Genomic DNA, 17488 nt, shown 5'->3' on the forward strand with positions numbered 1-17488 from the left:
TCACGTTAAAAGGATCTTCATAGCACGACGCTTCATAGTTACTTAGCTTTCCAATTATTTATTTACACGTACGTTTCATTATCGAACTGCATGTCTTCACGCCTTGATAAATGAGTTTCATTATACATAGTGTTTTCGGCTTAAAAACGATAGTCTGTTTTGTGGGTTATAGTAGTCTACCTACATTTATGACTAAGTTTCTTCAGTAACATTGAATTTTTTCGAGACTGCTTAACATCTAATGACTAACATCTAATGATGTTAACGGCAAAAGTTAAGGAATGTGGAAAAGTGAAGACACGTAAGACATGGGAGTTATTTAGGGCAACAGACTTCGAATCGTTGATGTACCCTTGCGTTTGCACCTGCTGGCTACTCGGATATTTTCCTTACAAGTATCAACCTCCAGTATACACACTTTCGAAGCAACGTTTTGCCATCTCCACGTCAATAATGTTCATCTATGTATTCTTGTTGTTTTTCGTAATCTACGAAATCAACATTGGCACGAGAATAAACTACAGCATACCAGAGTTGATTCACGGGAACATGTACGCGTTCTTAGATGGGCTCGTGATCGTGGTGATGTATTTGATAACTGACGCCCGATTATCAGTGATTCAAAATCTGTCAAGAACCAGCTGCATATTGTCTACAAAGGATTTCAAAGATTTATCTAAACTGATTCACACAAAGGACATTTTAGGATCTTTATTTCTAGCCATCCATATACCAAACTGTTTTAAGCACAATATTTTCGTGACAGTACGGAATCTGACCAACATATACATAATGATGGCCAACTTTTCCATGGACATATTCTACATAAACTGCGTGTGCATTTTGAAAGATTGCTTTAAGAAAATGGAAGAATCTATACGACAACTGAAGAAGTTCCGAATCAATGATCATATGTCGACGCAGACGTTTATGCATCATGAACAGATAAGTCCATTGGTGGTGATGAAGCTGAAGAATTTAGAGGAAAAACACTTGGAAATCAGCGATGGGGTGGAATTACTGAACCATACGTTTATGATACGTATTACAATCGCAGCTATTACGACGTTCATCGTGATCACTTTCGATATATATTTCTATATAATTTATTCCTACAGTGAATTTCCTGCAAACAGCAAGTTCTGGTACAAACCGTATGTCGTGCCAGCCGCTTTCTATTTTATCAAGTTTTGGATGATGACTTGGGCGTGTGAAACAGCGACGAATCGAGCGAGAGAAATGAAGACGACACTTTGGGATGTTTTCAGTGCTACGAACGATCCATTCGTGAAACGCGAGGTAACAATTTAACTATAGTAATACTATTATTATTAAACTGCGAAAATTCAAACGTACAAAGATGTTCAGAATGCAGATGTGTAATGTACAGAAATATATAAACTTATCAAAATACAATCAATAAAATATGTACTTACTATTTCATTAATTGTATTTAAAAAGGTATAAATTTACAGTCTAACTATTGTAGGAATGGTACGGATAAAATCGTTACGTGATCTTCAGAAAAAAATACGTATGTATGAATACGAAATACGTTTCAATATTACATTAATTATGAAATTGCAGGTGGAGCTTTTTTCTCTGCAAATAATGCACACGACAAACATATTCACGGCAAAGACATTCGATATGAATTCATCATTTTTGACAAAGGTAATACGAAAACTATTTATGAAGTTTCTACAGTCGGTTGACTTATTAACTCTTTCGCGTACGGTGCTCCGGTTACTTTAACCATTATCCATTAAAACTACATTTGCTTTGGTTGAAGCTGCTTCTGATCTTATTACATTTTGTCTATTTTATGAAACCATCAGAAAATATGTATTATTGTATTATGTATATATGAAAATATGTATTATATGTATTATTACTAGAAATTTCTATCAGTAATAACGAGCGATAAAAAATAATTAGATACAAGAAAATTGGTGGTAGAAGAAAATTTTTTTGCTGAAGACCAAAGAAATTCTATCTTGGGCGTGTCAACTCGTCCTCGAAAGAGTTAATTTCATATTGTTAAGGTTTTAATTCTCTAACCATAATGTGTATTTTTGTAGATCGTCGGAGGTATCATAATGTACATCTTGATCCTGATTCAATTTTTACTAAACTACGTTGTGTGCACTCTTCATATGTAATGAAAGCGAGATCTTTGAAGTGACGTGATTCTGTAGGCGTTCTTTATTGATTCTTTGGCAACTTTTTGATCGGTAAACTATAATGGAGGGAAAACAAGCGAAAGAATATTAAATACTGGAAGTTGATAACATAATCGCCGCATAGAGCAGTGACGTCAATAGATACGTTCCAAGTAGAAAAATTAACGATAATGTGTAACATCAACGCGCTCCTTTCGACTACCTTCGTATTTTTGATAAACGATACATACATATATTATTACGACACACTTTCTCGTCGATATTAATTATGTACCGTCATTTAAGTTGTACAACCAATATAAGAATCAGATACTTACGAAAATAACAGTTTTAAATATTCTGATAAAACTTCTGTTTCAAAATATTGTTATTTTAAATAATGTATTTGTTATAATGGTTCACAGCTGAGAAATTCACGAAATAAGCACTAAGATAGATAGTGCATCATGAATTATTGTAGATTCACCTGGTTTCATCGATCAATTTCAATCAAGATAATGCTGTTACTTCTATATTCCCTGTAAGTCTTTAATAATACGAAACTCCTTTCGTTAATGAGTTGCACTACTTTCTTGCTTTAGATGCTCGAATTAGATGCGAGTAAAAATGATTAAATTTTATCATTGTTCGACAAACAATACATATAGACCTTTTACAGTGAGAGATGTGTTTCTTCGTGTGACAGTACAAAGCACAGTCTCAAAGGTGAACTTTGCCTTCGTACGAAAAATAAAGTTTCATTCATTTCGTGAGGACTAAATCGTACGTAAAAGTTACTAAAAATTATATTGTTTTAATTCAGATCTTTATAATGTTTAGTCGACCGCAAAAAATTGAACCCAGGACAAATAAAAATCTGAAATCATCGTCGTTATACTTCAGGAGTTACACGTCTTTAATAAGTCCCAGTGCTTCCATCAATCGTTTAATGGGATTTTTACCATACAAACTCGAATCATCGAAACTTGTGTATTCGAAATCATACTTTGCTCTCTCTACAATTTCCATGATTATTTATTCGATCTGCGTAATTCTTTCTCTGTTCCAAGTCAACTTTTCTTCTCTGCAACTTCCAACACTTGCAATTAAGTTACATATTACTCTCGTATTTCTTTGTGGACCTGTGATTTTCATCTCGGCTTATGCCAAAAATCAGTCAATGATCCGAGTGATCGATGGTATCTCGAACGTTTCTCGTATACTGTCATCAGAAACTTGGCATAAAGTGGCTACAATAATTGTTATAAAAGATATCTTAATCCTGATACCACATATGTGCTACGTTCTAGCTACCATCTTCTACGCAAATTTTATTTTTGGTTATGTCTGTTGGTATACTTTTCTCGGTGTCATCGCACTGATTAGTTTGTACACGAATAACGTATACGTGCTAAATGCCTGTTTTAAACACATAAACGATTCTTTAGTGCAAGTGAAGGAAATTCTAGTTAATGATGAACCTCATCTACTCAGAAGAGTCTATCACATGCAGAAGAATCCTATTTTGTTGACGAAGCTGAGGGCTCTTAAAAAGCAACATCTAGAGATGAGCGAAATCGTTCAGCTACTAAATAACACGTGTAGCATGCAGATCGAAGCCATGTTAACAATAATGTTCATCGACATTACGTTCAATGTGTACAATTATTTATCCATACGCAACGAAATAAGCGAGATGAAATCGCTGACTCTTATTCTTGGCTTCGCGATTTATTACATCGTACATGTAATTATCACAGTTTCGATCGTTGAAATTACCAGGGATCAAATGCAGAAAACTGGTCGCAACGTTCATCGAATTCTTGTACATACTTTCGACGAGCAGGTGACGACGGAGGTAAGATGAAACGATTACTTTACTATCGATGATTTATGTTGGAAACATTAACATAACATAGTATGGAAGAAATATGTTGAAATTGTAATCAATATCCGTGATTCTAGTTGCAGTTCTTTTCGTTGCAAGTGTTGCAAAAGGGTAACGCGTTCGTGATGAAGGGGCTCATAATAGACGCAACCCTTTTGACAAAGGTAGTAGGAAATTGGATCAAAAGAGATGAAATGCTTTTATCAACACTTTTTACAGATGGCGTGCGGTATTACCACTTTTTTGTTAATATTAATACAATTCTTATTCGTCGAATCTTGTTGATGAGAACTTTCAATTAGTGAAACATCTTTTTTAATGGATGAAATGTATTTAAGAAATAATTTGCTTAGAAAAATTAGTTTATAATGGGTCAATTTTTTTTCGTAATAAATTGGCAGTTTAATAGCTATGAAGCTCCGTATTATTTATTTACATGTTTCATTATCGAATTGCAGTTTTTTGTGTTGTGATGAATGATTTACATTATCCAAAATCTCTCTGTCTTGAAAATAATAGTTGTTTACGAAGGACAATAGTCTATCTACATTCATTCCTAAGTTCTTCACTGACATCGAATTTCTTCGAGACTACCATTTAATAATGTCCGAAAATACGGCAGAAGTTTAGGAACTGAAGAAACATAGAATATGAACGTCATTGAGAGCAACAGACTTTGAATTATTGATGTACCCTTGCTTTTGCATTTACTGATTCCTCGGATATTTTTCTTACATGTTCGAAACCTTCAGGATACTCGCTTTCGAAGGGCTGTTCCGCTTTTTCTACGTTTATGATATTCATTTTCGTATTCTCGTTATTGTTCACAATCTATAAAATAAACATTGGGACGAGAATAAACTACAGCGTATTAGAGTCAATTCTCGGGAACATATACACCTTCTTAGATGGGGTCGTGATCTTGATAATGTATCTGTTAATTGGCGCTCGAATATCGTTGATCTAAAATCGGTCGAAGTCCAGTTTGATATTTCCTACAAAGGATTTCAGATATTCATCTAAAGCGATTCAGGCTTAGGACATTTTATGTTTCTTATTTTTCGCCATCCATATACCAAACTGTATTAAACACAGTATTTTCCTGACTTCGTGGGATTTTATTAGCATGTACATAATGATGGCCAACCTTTCAATGGACATGCCTACATAAATTGCACATGCATGTTGAAAGATTGCTTTAAGAAAATGGATGAATCTATACGACAGCTGAAGAAGCTTCCAATGAATAATGATATATGGATGCAGACGTTTGTGCATCATAGACAGTTAAGTCCATTGTTGCTGATGAAATTGAAGAATTTGGAGTAGAAGCACTTGGAAATCAGCGATGGATTGGAATTGCTGAACAATATGTTTATGATACGTGTTATAATCGCAGCTATTACGACTTTCAGCGTGGACACTTTCGATATATATTTCTATATAATCTCTTTAAACAGTAAATTTTCTGCTAGCAGCAACTTCTGGTACAAACCGTATGTTACGCCAGCCGCTTTCTATTTTATCAAATTTGGGATGATGATTTGGGCGTGTGAAGCAGCGACGAATCGAGCGAGAAAGATGAAGACGACACTTCGGGATGTTTTCAGTGTTACAAACGATCCATTCGTGAAACGCGAGGTAACTATTTATCTATAGTAATACTATTATTATTAAACTGCGAAAATTCAAAGGTGCAAAGATGTTCAAAATGCAGATGTGTAATATATATACTATATATAGAAATATATAAACTTATCAAAATATAATTAATATAATTAGTTGTATTTTTAAAGGTATGAATTTATAATCTAATTGTTGTAGTCATTAGAATCCATTGTAATTGAATCGTTAAAGAATCACTACAAGTTATTAAAAGAAAAATACGTGTTAAATATTTTCTTACATTAATTATGAAATTGCTGGTGATGCTTTTTTCTCTGCAATTCGTGAACAGAACAATCATATTTTCAGCGCAAACATTCAACGAGAATTCATCATTTTTGACAAAAATAAGATGGAAATCTTTTCATGAAATTTCTATAATCGGTTAATTTATTAAGTTTTTCGCGTTCGATACTGCGTTTACTTTAAGCATTACCTATGAAAACAGCAATTGCTTTGTGCAAACTGGTTCTGATTTTAGTACATTTTGTCTTTTCTATAAAACCATCAGAAAATAAGTATTTCTATTAGTAATAACTGAGAAAAAAGAATTTTTTTCCCTATTCCCAAAAAAATTCAATACGGAAAGAGTTAACTTGTCCCTGAAAGTGTTAATTTAGCACTATTGTGACTCTAATGTGTATTTTTATAAGTCATCGAATGTATCACAATATTTATATTGACTCTGTTTCAATTTTTATTATACTACGTTGTAGGCATTCTTCATTCTCACTGAGTGCGAAATCCTTTAAGTGACGTGATTCTGTGGGACATATGTGTTCTTTATTGATTCTTTATTAGCATTCTGAAAGGTAAACTATGATAGAGATAATAGAGCACTATATCTGATATTCATTTTCGTATTCTCGTTATTGTTCACAATCTATATCTAGGAGCAACACTGAATACAGGAAACTGATAAAATAATCGACGCATACGGCAATGACGTCAAGCAATACGTTGCATGAAGAGAGAAACATATTGTAGTGTATAATTCTGACGCGAATGTTCCCACTTTCGTCGTATGTTTTGAAAATGATACATATATTATTGTGACACAATTTGACTCAATATGTTATTATGAGCAGTACTAATTATCACCATCTAAGTTATGCAACAACTATAGAAATCAGACAATGATCGAAATAATTTATTTGCCACTAAATATTCTAATAAAGTTTCTGTTTGAAGATATTGTTAATTTCGGTCAAGTATTTTCAATAAAACAGGAAGTAAGAGGTAAAATCAATAAATAGTACATGATGAACTAATATCACCTGGTCGTATCTATCAATTTCAATTAAGGTAATGCCGTTACTTCTATATTCCCTGTAAGTATTTAATATTAAGAGACTCTTTTCGTTAATGAATTGTACTATTCTTTTGCTTTAGATGCTCGAATTAGATTCGCATAGAAATAATTAAATTTCATTACTGTTCGAGAAACCATAACATATAGACTTCTTATAGTGAGAGATGTGCTTCTTCGTGTGACAGTACAAAGCACAGTCTCAAAGGTGAACTAAGCCTTCGTACGAAAAATAAAGTTTCATTCATTTCATGTGGACTAAATCGTACGTAAAAATTAATAAAAATTATATTGTCTTAATTCAGATCTTTAAAATGTTTAGTCGACCGCGGAAACTTGAATCAAGGAAAAATCAAAAACTCAAATCATCGTCGTCATATTTCGGGAGTTACACATCTTTAATGAGTCCCAGTACCTCCATCAATCGTTTAATGGGATTTTTACCATACAAACTCGAATCATCGAAATTTGTATATTCGAAATCATACTTTGTTTTCTCTACAATTTCCATCATTATTTACTTGATCTGCGTAATTCTTTCTCTGTACCAAACCAACTTTTCTCCTATGAGATTTAGAGAACGTGTATATCAATTGCAATTTGCTTTGATATTTCTTTGTGGGTCTGTGATTTTCATCTCGGCTTATGCCAAAAATCAATCAATGATCCGAGCGATCGATAGTATCTCGAACGTTTCCCGTATACTGTCATCAGAAACTTGTCGTAAAGTGGTTAAAAAGATTCTTATGAAAGACATCTCAATCCTGTTACCACTAATATTTTGCATTCCATACAACTTGTTCTACGTACCTTATATTTTTTGTTACACTTATTGGTATACTTTCATCGGTGCTATGGTATTAACTAGCTTGTACACGAACAACGTATACGTGCTAAGTGCCTGCTTTAAATACATAAACGATTCTTTAGTGAAAGTGAAGGAAATTCTAGTCAATGATGAGCCTCATCTACTCAGAAGAGTCTATCACATGCAGAAGAATCCTATATTGTTGACGAAGCTGAGGACTCTTAAAAAGCAACATCTAGAGATGAGCGAAGTCGTTCAGCTACTGAATAATACGTGTAGCATGCAAATCGAAGGGATATTAATAATAATGTCCATCTTCATTATATTCACTGTGTACAATTATTTATCCATGCACAAAGAAGTGGGTGAGGTGAAATCGCTGACTCTTATTCTTAGCTACGCGATTTATTACATCGTACATGTAATTATCACAGTTTCGATCGTTGAAATTACCAGGGATCAAATGCAGAAAACTGGCTGCGACATTCATCGAATTCTTGCACACACTTTCGACGAGCAGGTGACGACGGAGGTAAGATGAGACGATTACTATCGATGATTTATGTTGGAAATATAGAAGAAATATATTGCAATTATAATCAATGTACGTGATTCTAGTTGGAGTTGTTTTCGTTGCAAGTGCTACAAAAGGGTAACACGTTCGTGATGAATGGACTCGTAATAGATGCAACCCTTTTGACAAAGGTAGTAGGAAATTGGATCAAAAGAGATGAACTGTTTTTATCAACACTTTTTACAGATGGCGTGCGGCATTACCACTTTTTTATTAATATTAGTGCAGTTCTTACTCGTCGTGTCTTGTTGATGAGAAGCTTCAATTAGTAAAATTTTGTCTTACTTCTTTCGCAATAAAGACAGATATTTAATCAAGTTAAAAGCATTTTCATTGCACGATGAAATAGCAATCCACATTATTTATTTACACATACATTTCATTATCGAACTGCATTTTTTTATCCTTTGATGAATCAGATTCATTAGCCAAAGTGTCTCTGTCTTAAAAACGATAGTCGTTTGTAAGAAATTGTATTCTAAGTACATTCATGACCAACTTCTGTTATTAATTTCGAATTTGTCCACCATTTAATGATGTTAAAAAATACGGGACAAATCGAGGAATTAAAGAAACGTAGAACGTGGAAGTTATTGAGTACAACAGATTTCGAATCGTTGATGTATCCTTGCTTTTTCATCTGCTGGCTACTCGGATATTTTCCTTATAAGTACGAACATCAGGTATACTCACTTTCGAAGGGCCGTTTCGCTTTTTCTACGTCTATGATGTTCATTTTCGTGTGTTCGTTAATGATCGCAATCTACGAAACAAATATTGGTATGAAAATAAACGACAGCATACCAAAGACGATTCACGAGAACATGTACGCGTTCTTAGATGGGCTCGTGATCGTGATGATGTATTTTTTAACTGACGCCCGATTATCAGTGATTCAAAATCTGTCAAGAACCAGCTGCATATTGTCTACAAAGGATTTCAAAGATTTATCTAAAATGATTCACACGAAAGACATTTTAGGTTCTTTATTTCTGGCCATCCACATGCCAAACTGTTTTAAGCACAACATTTTCGTGACAGTATGGAATCTTACCTACATATACATAATGATGGCCAACTTTTCCATGGACATATTCTACATAAATTGCGTGTACATTTTGAAAGATTGCTTCAAGAAAATGGAAGAATCTATACGACAACTGAAGAAGCTCCGAATCATTGATAATATGTCGACGCAGACGTTTATGCATCATGAACAGATAAGTCCATTGATGGTGATGAAGCTGAAGAATTTAGAGGAAAAACACTTGGAAATCAGCGATGGGTTGGAATTGCTGAACCATACGTTTATGATACGTGTTATAGTCGCAGCTATTACGACTTTCAGCGTGGTCACTTTCGATATATATTTCTATATAATTTCTATACACAGTAAATTTCCTGCAAACAGCAAGTACTGGTACAAACCGTATATCACGCCAGCCGCTTTCTATTTTATCAAATTTGGTATGATGATTTGGGCGTGTGAAGCAGCGACGAATCGAGCGAGAGAAATGAAGACGACACTTTGGGATGTTTTCAGTGCTACGAACGATCCATTCGTGAAACGCGAGGTAACAATTTAACTATAGTAGTACTATTATTATTAAACTGCGAAAACTCAAACGTACAAAGATGTTCAGAATGCGGATGTGTAATGTACCGAAATATATAAACTTATCAAAACATAATCAATAACATATGTACATACTATTTCATTAATTGTATTTAAAAAGGTATAAATTTACAGTCTAACTATTGTAGTAATGGTCCGGATAAAATCGTTACGTGATCTTCGGAAAAAAATACGTATGTATGAATACGAAATACGTTTCAATGTTACATTAATTATGAAATTGCAGGTGGAGCTTTTTTCTCTGCAAATAATGCACACGACAAACATATTCACGACAAAGACATTCGATATGAATTCATCATTTTTGACAAAGGTAATACGAAAACAATTCATGAAGTTTCAACAGTCGGTTGACTTATTAACTCTTTCGCGTACGGTGCTCCGGTTACTTTAACCATTATCCATTAAAACTACATTTGCCTTGCTTGAGGCTGCTTCTGATCTTATTACATTTTCTCTTTTTTATAAAATCATCAGAAAATATGTATTACTACTATTTCTAGAAATTTCTATCAGTAATAACAACTAATGAAAAATAATTAGATACAAGATAATTGTGGTAGAAGAAAATTTTTTTGCGGATGCCCAATGAAATTCCTGGGCGTGTCAACTCGTTCTCGAAAGAGTTAATTTCATATTGTTAATATTTTAATGCTGTAACAATAATGTGTATTTTTGTAGATCGTCGGAGGTATCATAATGTACATCTTGATCCTGATTCAATTTTTACTAAACTACGTTGTGTGCACTCTTCATATGTAATGAAAGCGAGATCTTTGAAGTGACGTGATTCTGTAGGCGCATGTGTTCTTTATTGATTCTTTGGCAACTTTTTGATCGGTAAACTATAATGGAGGGAAAACAAGCGAAAGAATATTAAATACTGGAAGTTGATAACATAATCGCCGCATAGAGCAGTGACGTCAATAAATACGTTCTAAGTAGAAAAATTAACGATAATGTGTAACATCAACGCGCTCCTTTCGACTACCTTCGTATTTTTGATAAACGATACATACATACATTATTACGACTCACTTTCTCGTCGATATTAATTATGTACCGTCATTTAAGTTGTACAACCAATATAAGAATCAGATACTTAGGAAAATAACAGTTTTAAATATTCTGATAAAACTTCTGTTTCAAAATATTGTTATTTTAAATAATGTATTTGTTATAATGGTTCACAGCTGAGAAATTCACGAAGTAAGCACTAAGGTAGATAGTGCATCATGAATTATTGTAGATTCACCTGTTTTCATCGATCAATTTCAATCAAGATAATGCTGTTACTTCTATATTCCCTGTAAGTCTTTAATAATACGAAACTCTTTTCGTTAATGAGTTGCACTATTTTCATGTCTTAGATGCTCGAATTAGATGCGAGTAAAAATGATTAAATTTCATCATTGTTCGACAAACAATACATATAGACCTTTTACAGTGAGAGATGTGTTTCTTCGTGTGACAGTACAAAGCACAGTCTCAAAGGTCAACTTTGCCTTCGTACGAAAAATAAAGTTTCATTCATTTCGTGAGGACTAAATCGTACGTAAAAGTTACTAAAATTTATATTGTTTTAATTCAGATCTTTATAATGTTTAGTCGACCGCAAAAAATTGAACCCAGGACAAATAAAAATCTGAAATCATCGTCGTTATACTTCAGGAGTTACACATCTTTAATAAGTCCCAGTGCTTCCATCAATCGTTTAATGGGATTTTTACCATACAAACTCGAATCATCGAAACTTGTGTATTCGAAATCATACTTTGTTCTCTCTACAATTTCCATGATTATTTATTCGATCTGCGTAATTCTTTCTCTGTTCCAAGTCAACTTTTCTTCTCTGCAACTTCCAACACTTGCAAATAAGTTACATATTACTCTCATATTTCTTTGTGGACCTGTGATTTTCATCTCGGCTTATGCCAAAAATCAGTCAATGATCCGAGTGATCGATGGTATCTCGAACGTTTCTCGTATACTGTCATCAGAAACTTGGCATAAAGTGGCTACAAGAATTATTATAAAAGATATCTTAATCCTGATACCACATATGTGCTACGTTCCAGCTACCATCTTCTACGCAAATTTTATTTTTGGTTATGTCTGTTGGTATACTTTTCTCGGTGTCATCGCACTGATTAGTTTGTACACGAATAACGTATACGTGCTAAATGCCTGTTTTAAACACATAAACGATTCTTTAGAGCAAGTGAAGGAAATTCTAGTTAATGATGAGCCTCATCTACTCAGAAGAGTCTATCACATGCAGAAGAATCCTATTTTGTTGACGAAGCTGAGGGCTCTTAAAAAGCAACATCTAGAGATGAGCGAAATCGTTCAGCTACTAAATAACACGTGTAGCATGCAGATCGAAGCCATGTTAACAATAATGTTCATCGACATTACGTTCAATGTGTACAATTATTTATCCATACGCAACGAAATAGGCGAGATGAAATCGCTGACTCTTATTCTTGGCTTCGCGATTTATTACATCGTACATGTAATTATCACAGTTTCGATAGTTGAAATTACCAGGGATCAAATGCAGAAAACTGGTCGCAACGTTCATCGAATTCTTGTACATACTTTCGACGAGCAGGTGACGACGGAGGTAAGATGAAACGATTACTTTACTATCGATGATTTATGTTGGAAACATTAACATAACATGGTATGGAAGAAATGTGTTGAAATTGTAATCAATATCCGTGATTCTAGTTGCAGTTCTTTTCGTTGCAAGTGTTGCAAAAGGGTAACGCGTTCGTGATGAAGGGGCTCATAATAGACGCAACCCTTTTGACAAAGGTAGTAGCAAATTGGATCAAAGGAGATGAAATGCTTTTATCAACACTTTTTACAGATGGCGTGCGGTATTACCACTTTTTTGTTAATATTAATACAATTCTTATTCGTCGAATCTTGTTGATGAGAAGTTTCAATTAGTGAAACTTCTTTTTTAATGGATGAAATGTATTTAAGAAATAATTTGCTTAGAAAAATTAGGAAAATTAGTTTATAATGGATCAATTTTTTTTCGTAATAAATTGGCAGTTTAATAGCTATGAAGCTCCGTATTATTTATTTACATGTTTCATTATCGAATTGCAGTTTTTTGTGTTGTGATGAATGATTTACATTATCCAAAATCTCTCTGTCTTGAAAATAATAGTTCTTTACGAAGGACAATAGTCTATCTACATTCATTCCTAAGTTCTTCACTGACATCGAATTTCTTCGAGACTACCATTTAATAATGTCCGAAAATACGGCAGAAGTTTAGGAACTGAAGAAACATAGAATATGAACGTCATTGAGAGCAACAGACTTTGAATTATTGATGTACCCTTGCTTTTGCATTTACTGATTACTCGGATATTTTTCTTACATGTTCGAAACCTTCAGGATACTCGCTTTCGAAGGGCTGTTCCGCTTTTTCTACGTTTATGATATTCATTTTCGTATTCTCGTTATTGTTCACAATCTATAAAATAAACATTGGTACGAGAATAAACTACAGCGTATTAGAGTCAATTCACGGGAACATATACACCTTCTTAGATGGGGTCGTGATCTTGATAATGTATCTGTTAATTGGCGCTCGAATATCGTTGATCTAAAATCGGTCGAAGTCCAGTTTGATATTTCCTACAAAGGATTTCAGATATTCATCTAAAGCGATTCAGGCTTAGGACATTTTATGTTTCTTATTTTTCGCCATCCATATACCAAACTGTATTAAACACAGTATTTTCCTGACTTCGTGGGATTTTATTAGCATGTACATAATGATGGCCAACCTTTCAATGGACATGCCTACATAAATTGCACATGCATGTTGAAAGATTGCTTTAAGAAAATGGATGAATCTATACGACAGCTGAAGAAGCTTCCAATGAATAATGATATATGGATGCAGACGTTTGTGCATCATAGACAGTTAAGTCCATTGTTGCTGATGAAATTGAAGAATTTGGAGTAGAAGCACTTGGAAATCAGCGATGGATTGGAATTGCTGAACAATATGTTTATGATACGTGTTATAATCGCAGCTATTACGACTTTCAGCGTGGACACTTTCGATATATATTTCTATATAATCTCTTTAAACAGTAAATTTTCTGCTAGCAGCAAGTTCTGGTACAAACCGTATGTTACGCCAGCCGCTTTCTATTTTATCAAATTTGGGATGATGATTTGGGCGTGTGAAGCAGCGACGAATCGAGCGAGAGAAATGAAGACGACACTTTGGGATGTTTTCAGTGCTACGAACGATCCATTCGTGAAACGCGAGGTAACAATTTAACTATAGTAGTACTATTATTATTAAACTGCGAAAATTCAAAGGTGCAAAGATGTTCAAAATGCAGATGTGTAATATATATACTATATATAGAAATATATAAACTTATCAAAATATAATTAATATAATTAGCTGTATTTTTAAAGGTATGAATTTATAATCTAATTGTTGTAGTCATTAGAATCCATTGTAATTGAATCGTTAAAGAATCACTACAAGTTATTAAAAGAAAAATACGTGTTAAATATTTTCTTACATTAATTATGAAATTGCTGGTGATGCTTTTTCTCTGCAATTCGTGCACAGAACAGTCATATTTTCAGCGCAAACATTCAACGCGAATTCATCATTTTTGACAAAAATAAGATGGAAATCTTTTCATGAAATTTCTATAATCGGTTAATTTATTAAGTTTTTCGCGTTCGATACTGCGTTTACTTTAAGCATTACCTATGAAAACAGCAATTGCTTTGTGTAATCTGGTTCTGATTTTAGTACATTTTGTCTTTTTTATAAAACCATCAGAAAATAAGTATTTCTATTAGTAATCACTGAGAAAAAAGAATTTTTTTCCCTATTCCCAAAAAAATTCAATACGGAAAGAGTTAACTTGTCCCTGAAAGTGTTAATTTAGCACTATTGTGACTCTAATGTGTATTTTTATAAGTCATCGAATGTATCACAATATTTATATTAACTCTGTTTCAATTTTTATTATACTACGTTGTATGCATTCTTCATTCTCACTGAGTGCGAAATCCTTTAAGTGACGTGATTCTGTGGGACATATGTGTTCTTTATTGATTCTTTATTAGCATTCTGAAAGGTAAACTATGATAGAGATAATAGAGCACTATATCTAGGAGCAACACTGAATACAGGAAACTGATAAAATAATCGACGCATACGGCAATGACGTCAAGCAATACGTTGCATGAAGAGAGAAACATATTGTAGTGTATAATTCTGACGCGAATGTTCCCACATTCGTCGTATGTTTTGAAAATGATACATATATTATTGTGACACAATTTGACTCAATATGTTATTATGAGCAGTACTAATTATCACCATCTAAGTTATGCAACAACTATAGAAATCAGACAATGATCAAAATAATTTATTTGCCACTAAATATTCTAATAAAGTTTCTGTTTGAAGATATTGTTAATTTCGGTCAAGTATTTTCAATAAAACAGGAAGTAAAAGGTAAAATCAATAAATAGTACATGATGAACTAATATCACCTGGTCGTATCTATCAATTTCAATTAAGGTAATGCCGTTACTTCTATATTCCCTGTAAGTCTTTAATATTAAGAGACTCTTTTCGTTAATGAATTGTACTATTCTTTTGCTTTAGATGCTCGAATTAGATTCGCATAGAAATAATTAAATTTCATTACTGTTCGAGAAACCATAACATATAGACCTCTTATAGTGAGAGATGTGCTTCTTCGTGTGACAGTACAAAGCACAGTCTCAAAGGTGAACTAAGGCTTCGTACGAGAAATAAAGTTTCATTCATTTCATGTGGACTAAATCGTACGTAAAAATTAATAAAAATTATATTGTCTTAATTCAGATCTTTAAAATGTTTAGTCGACCGCGGAAACTTGAATCAAGGAAAAATCAAAAACTCAAATCATCGTCGTCATATTTCGGGAGTTACACATCTTTAATGAGTCCCAGTGCCTCCATCAATCGTTTAATGGGATTTTTACCATACAAACTCGAATCATCGAAATTTGTATATTCGAAATCATACTTAGTTTTCTCTAAAATTTCCATCATTATTTACTTGATCTGCGTAATTCTTTCTCTGTACCAAACCAACTTTTCTCCTATGAGATTTACAGAGATTGTATATCAATTGCAATTTGCTCTGATATTTCTTTGTGGGTCTGTGATTTTCATCTCGGCTTATGCCAAAAATCAAACAATGATCAGAGTGATCGATGGTATCTCGAACGTTTCTCGTATACTGTCATCAGAAACTTGTCGTAAAGTGGTTAAAAAGATTCTTATGAAAGACATCTCAATCCTGTTACCACTAATATTTTGCATTCCATACAACTTGTTCTGCGTACCTTATATTTTTTGTTATACTTGTTGGTATACTTTCATCGGTGCTATGGTATTAATTAGCTTGTACACGAACAACGTATACGTACTAAATGCCTGCTTTAAATACATAAACGATTCTTTAGTGCAAGTGAAGGAAATTCTAGTCAATGATGAGCCTCATCTACTCAGAAGAGTCTATCACATGCAGAAGAATCCTATATTGTTGACGAAGCTGAGGACTCTTAAAAAGCAACATCTAGAGATGAGCGAAGTCGTTCAGCTACTGAATAATACGTGTAGCATGCAAATCGAAGGGATATTAATAATAATGTCCATCTTCATTATATTCACTGTGTACAATTATTTATCCATGCACAAAGAAGTGGGTGAGGTGAAATCGCTGACTCTTATGCTTAGCTACGCGATTTATTGCATCGTACATGTAATTATCACAGTTTCGATCGTTGAAATTACGAGGGATCAAATGCAGAAAACTGGTTGCGACGTTCATCGAATTCTTGCACATACTTTCGACGAGCAGGTGACGACGGAGGTAAGATGAGACGATTACTTTACTATCGATGATTTATGTTGGAACTATAGAAGAAATATATTGAAATTATAATCAATTTGGATTCTAGTTGGAGTTGTTTTCGTTGCAAGTGCTACAAAAGGGTAACGCGTTCGTTATGAATGGACTCGTAATAGACGCAACCCTTTTGACAAAGGTAGTAGGAAATTGGATCAAAAGAGATGAAATGTTTTTATCAACACTTTTTACAGATGGCGTGCGGCATTACCACTTTTTTGTTAATATTAGTGCAGTTCCTACTCGTCGAGTCTTGTTGATGAGAAGCTTCAATTAGTAAAACTTTGTCTTACTTCTTTCGCAATAAAGTCAGATATTTAATCAATTTAAAAGCATTTTCATTGCACGATGAAATAGCAATCCACATTATTTATTTATACTCACATTTCATTATCGAACTGCATTTTTTTATGGTTTGATGAATGAGTTTCATTAGCCAAAGTGTCTCTGTCTTAAAAACGATAGTCGTTTGTGAG

General features: G+C 33.5%; 2 protein-coding genes and 1 pseudogene across 2 annotated transcripts; all 3 read left to right on the top strand.

Annotated features, from left to right (window-relative positions):
• The first annotated feature begins 207 nt into the window (after window positions 1-207).
• On the top strand, window positions 208-2772 carry LOC126922481 (uncharacterized). Its single transcript, XM_050735053.1, has 3 exons — window positions 208-1299; window positions 1588-1674; window positions 2082-2772. The coding sequence occupies exons 1-3, from the start codon at window positions 256-258 to the stop codon at window positions 2160-2162; spliced, it is 1212 nt and encodes a 403-aa protein (XP_050591010.1). The 5' UTR covers window positions 208-255; the 3' UTR covers window positions 2163-2772.
• Window positions 2773-11725: 8953 nt separating this feature from the next.
• LOC126922767 (uncharacterized) lies at window positions 11726-14036 on the top strand (annotated as a pseudogene).
• A 2358-nt stretch (window positions 14037-16394) lies between these two features.
• On the top strand, window positions 16395-17305 carry LOC126922768 (uncharacterized). The gene is made up of 3 exons (XM_050735630.1): window positions 16395-16976; window positions 17065-17151; window positions 17207-17305. The coding sequence occupies exons 1-3, from the start codon at window positions 16491-16493 to the stop codon at window positions 17270-17272; spliced, it is 639 nt and encodes a 212-aa protein (XP_050591587.1). The 5' UTR covers window positions 16395-16490; the 3' UTR covers window positions 17273-17305.
• The last annotated feature ends 183 nt before the right edge of the window (window positions 17306-17488 follow it).

The sequence above is a fragment of the Bombus affinis genome, chromosome 12 (genome assembly GCF_024516045.1).
Source record: "Bombus affinis isolate iyBomAffi1 chromosome 12, iyBomAffi1.2, whole genome shotgun sequence".
NCBI lineage: Eukaryota > Metazoa > Arthropoda > Insecta > Hymenoptera > Apidae > Bombus > Bombus affinis.

Excerpts from the sequence above, each read along its gene's own strand:
- LOC126922481 (XM_050735053.1), top strand. The coding sequence starts at position 256 with ATGATGTTAACGGCAAAAGTTAAGGAATGTGGAAAAGTGAAGACACGT. Across the intron at positions 1,300-1,587 it reads ATCCATTCGTGAAACGCGAG|GTGGAGCTTTTTTCTCTGCA; the intron begins GTAACAATTTAA and ends ATGAAATTGCAG. Across the intron at positions 1,675-2,081 it reads ATTCATCATTTTTGACAAAG|ATCGTCGGAGGTATCATAAT; the intron begins GTAATACGAAAA and ends GTATTTTTGTAG.
- LOC126922768 (XM_050735630.1), top strand. The coding sequence starts at position 16,491 with ATGGTATTAATTAGCTTGTACACGAACAACGTATACGTACTAAATGCC. Across the intron at positions 16,977-17,064 it reads ACGAGCAGGTGACGACGGAG|TTGGAGTTGTTTTCGTTGCA; the intron begins GTAAGATGAGAC and ends TTTGGATTCTAG. Across the intron at positions 17,152-17,206 it reads ACGCAACCCTTTTGACAAAG|ATGGCGTGCGGCATTACCAC; the intron begins GTAGTAGGAAAT and ends CACTTTTTACAG.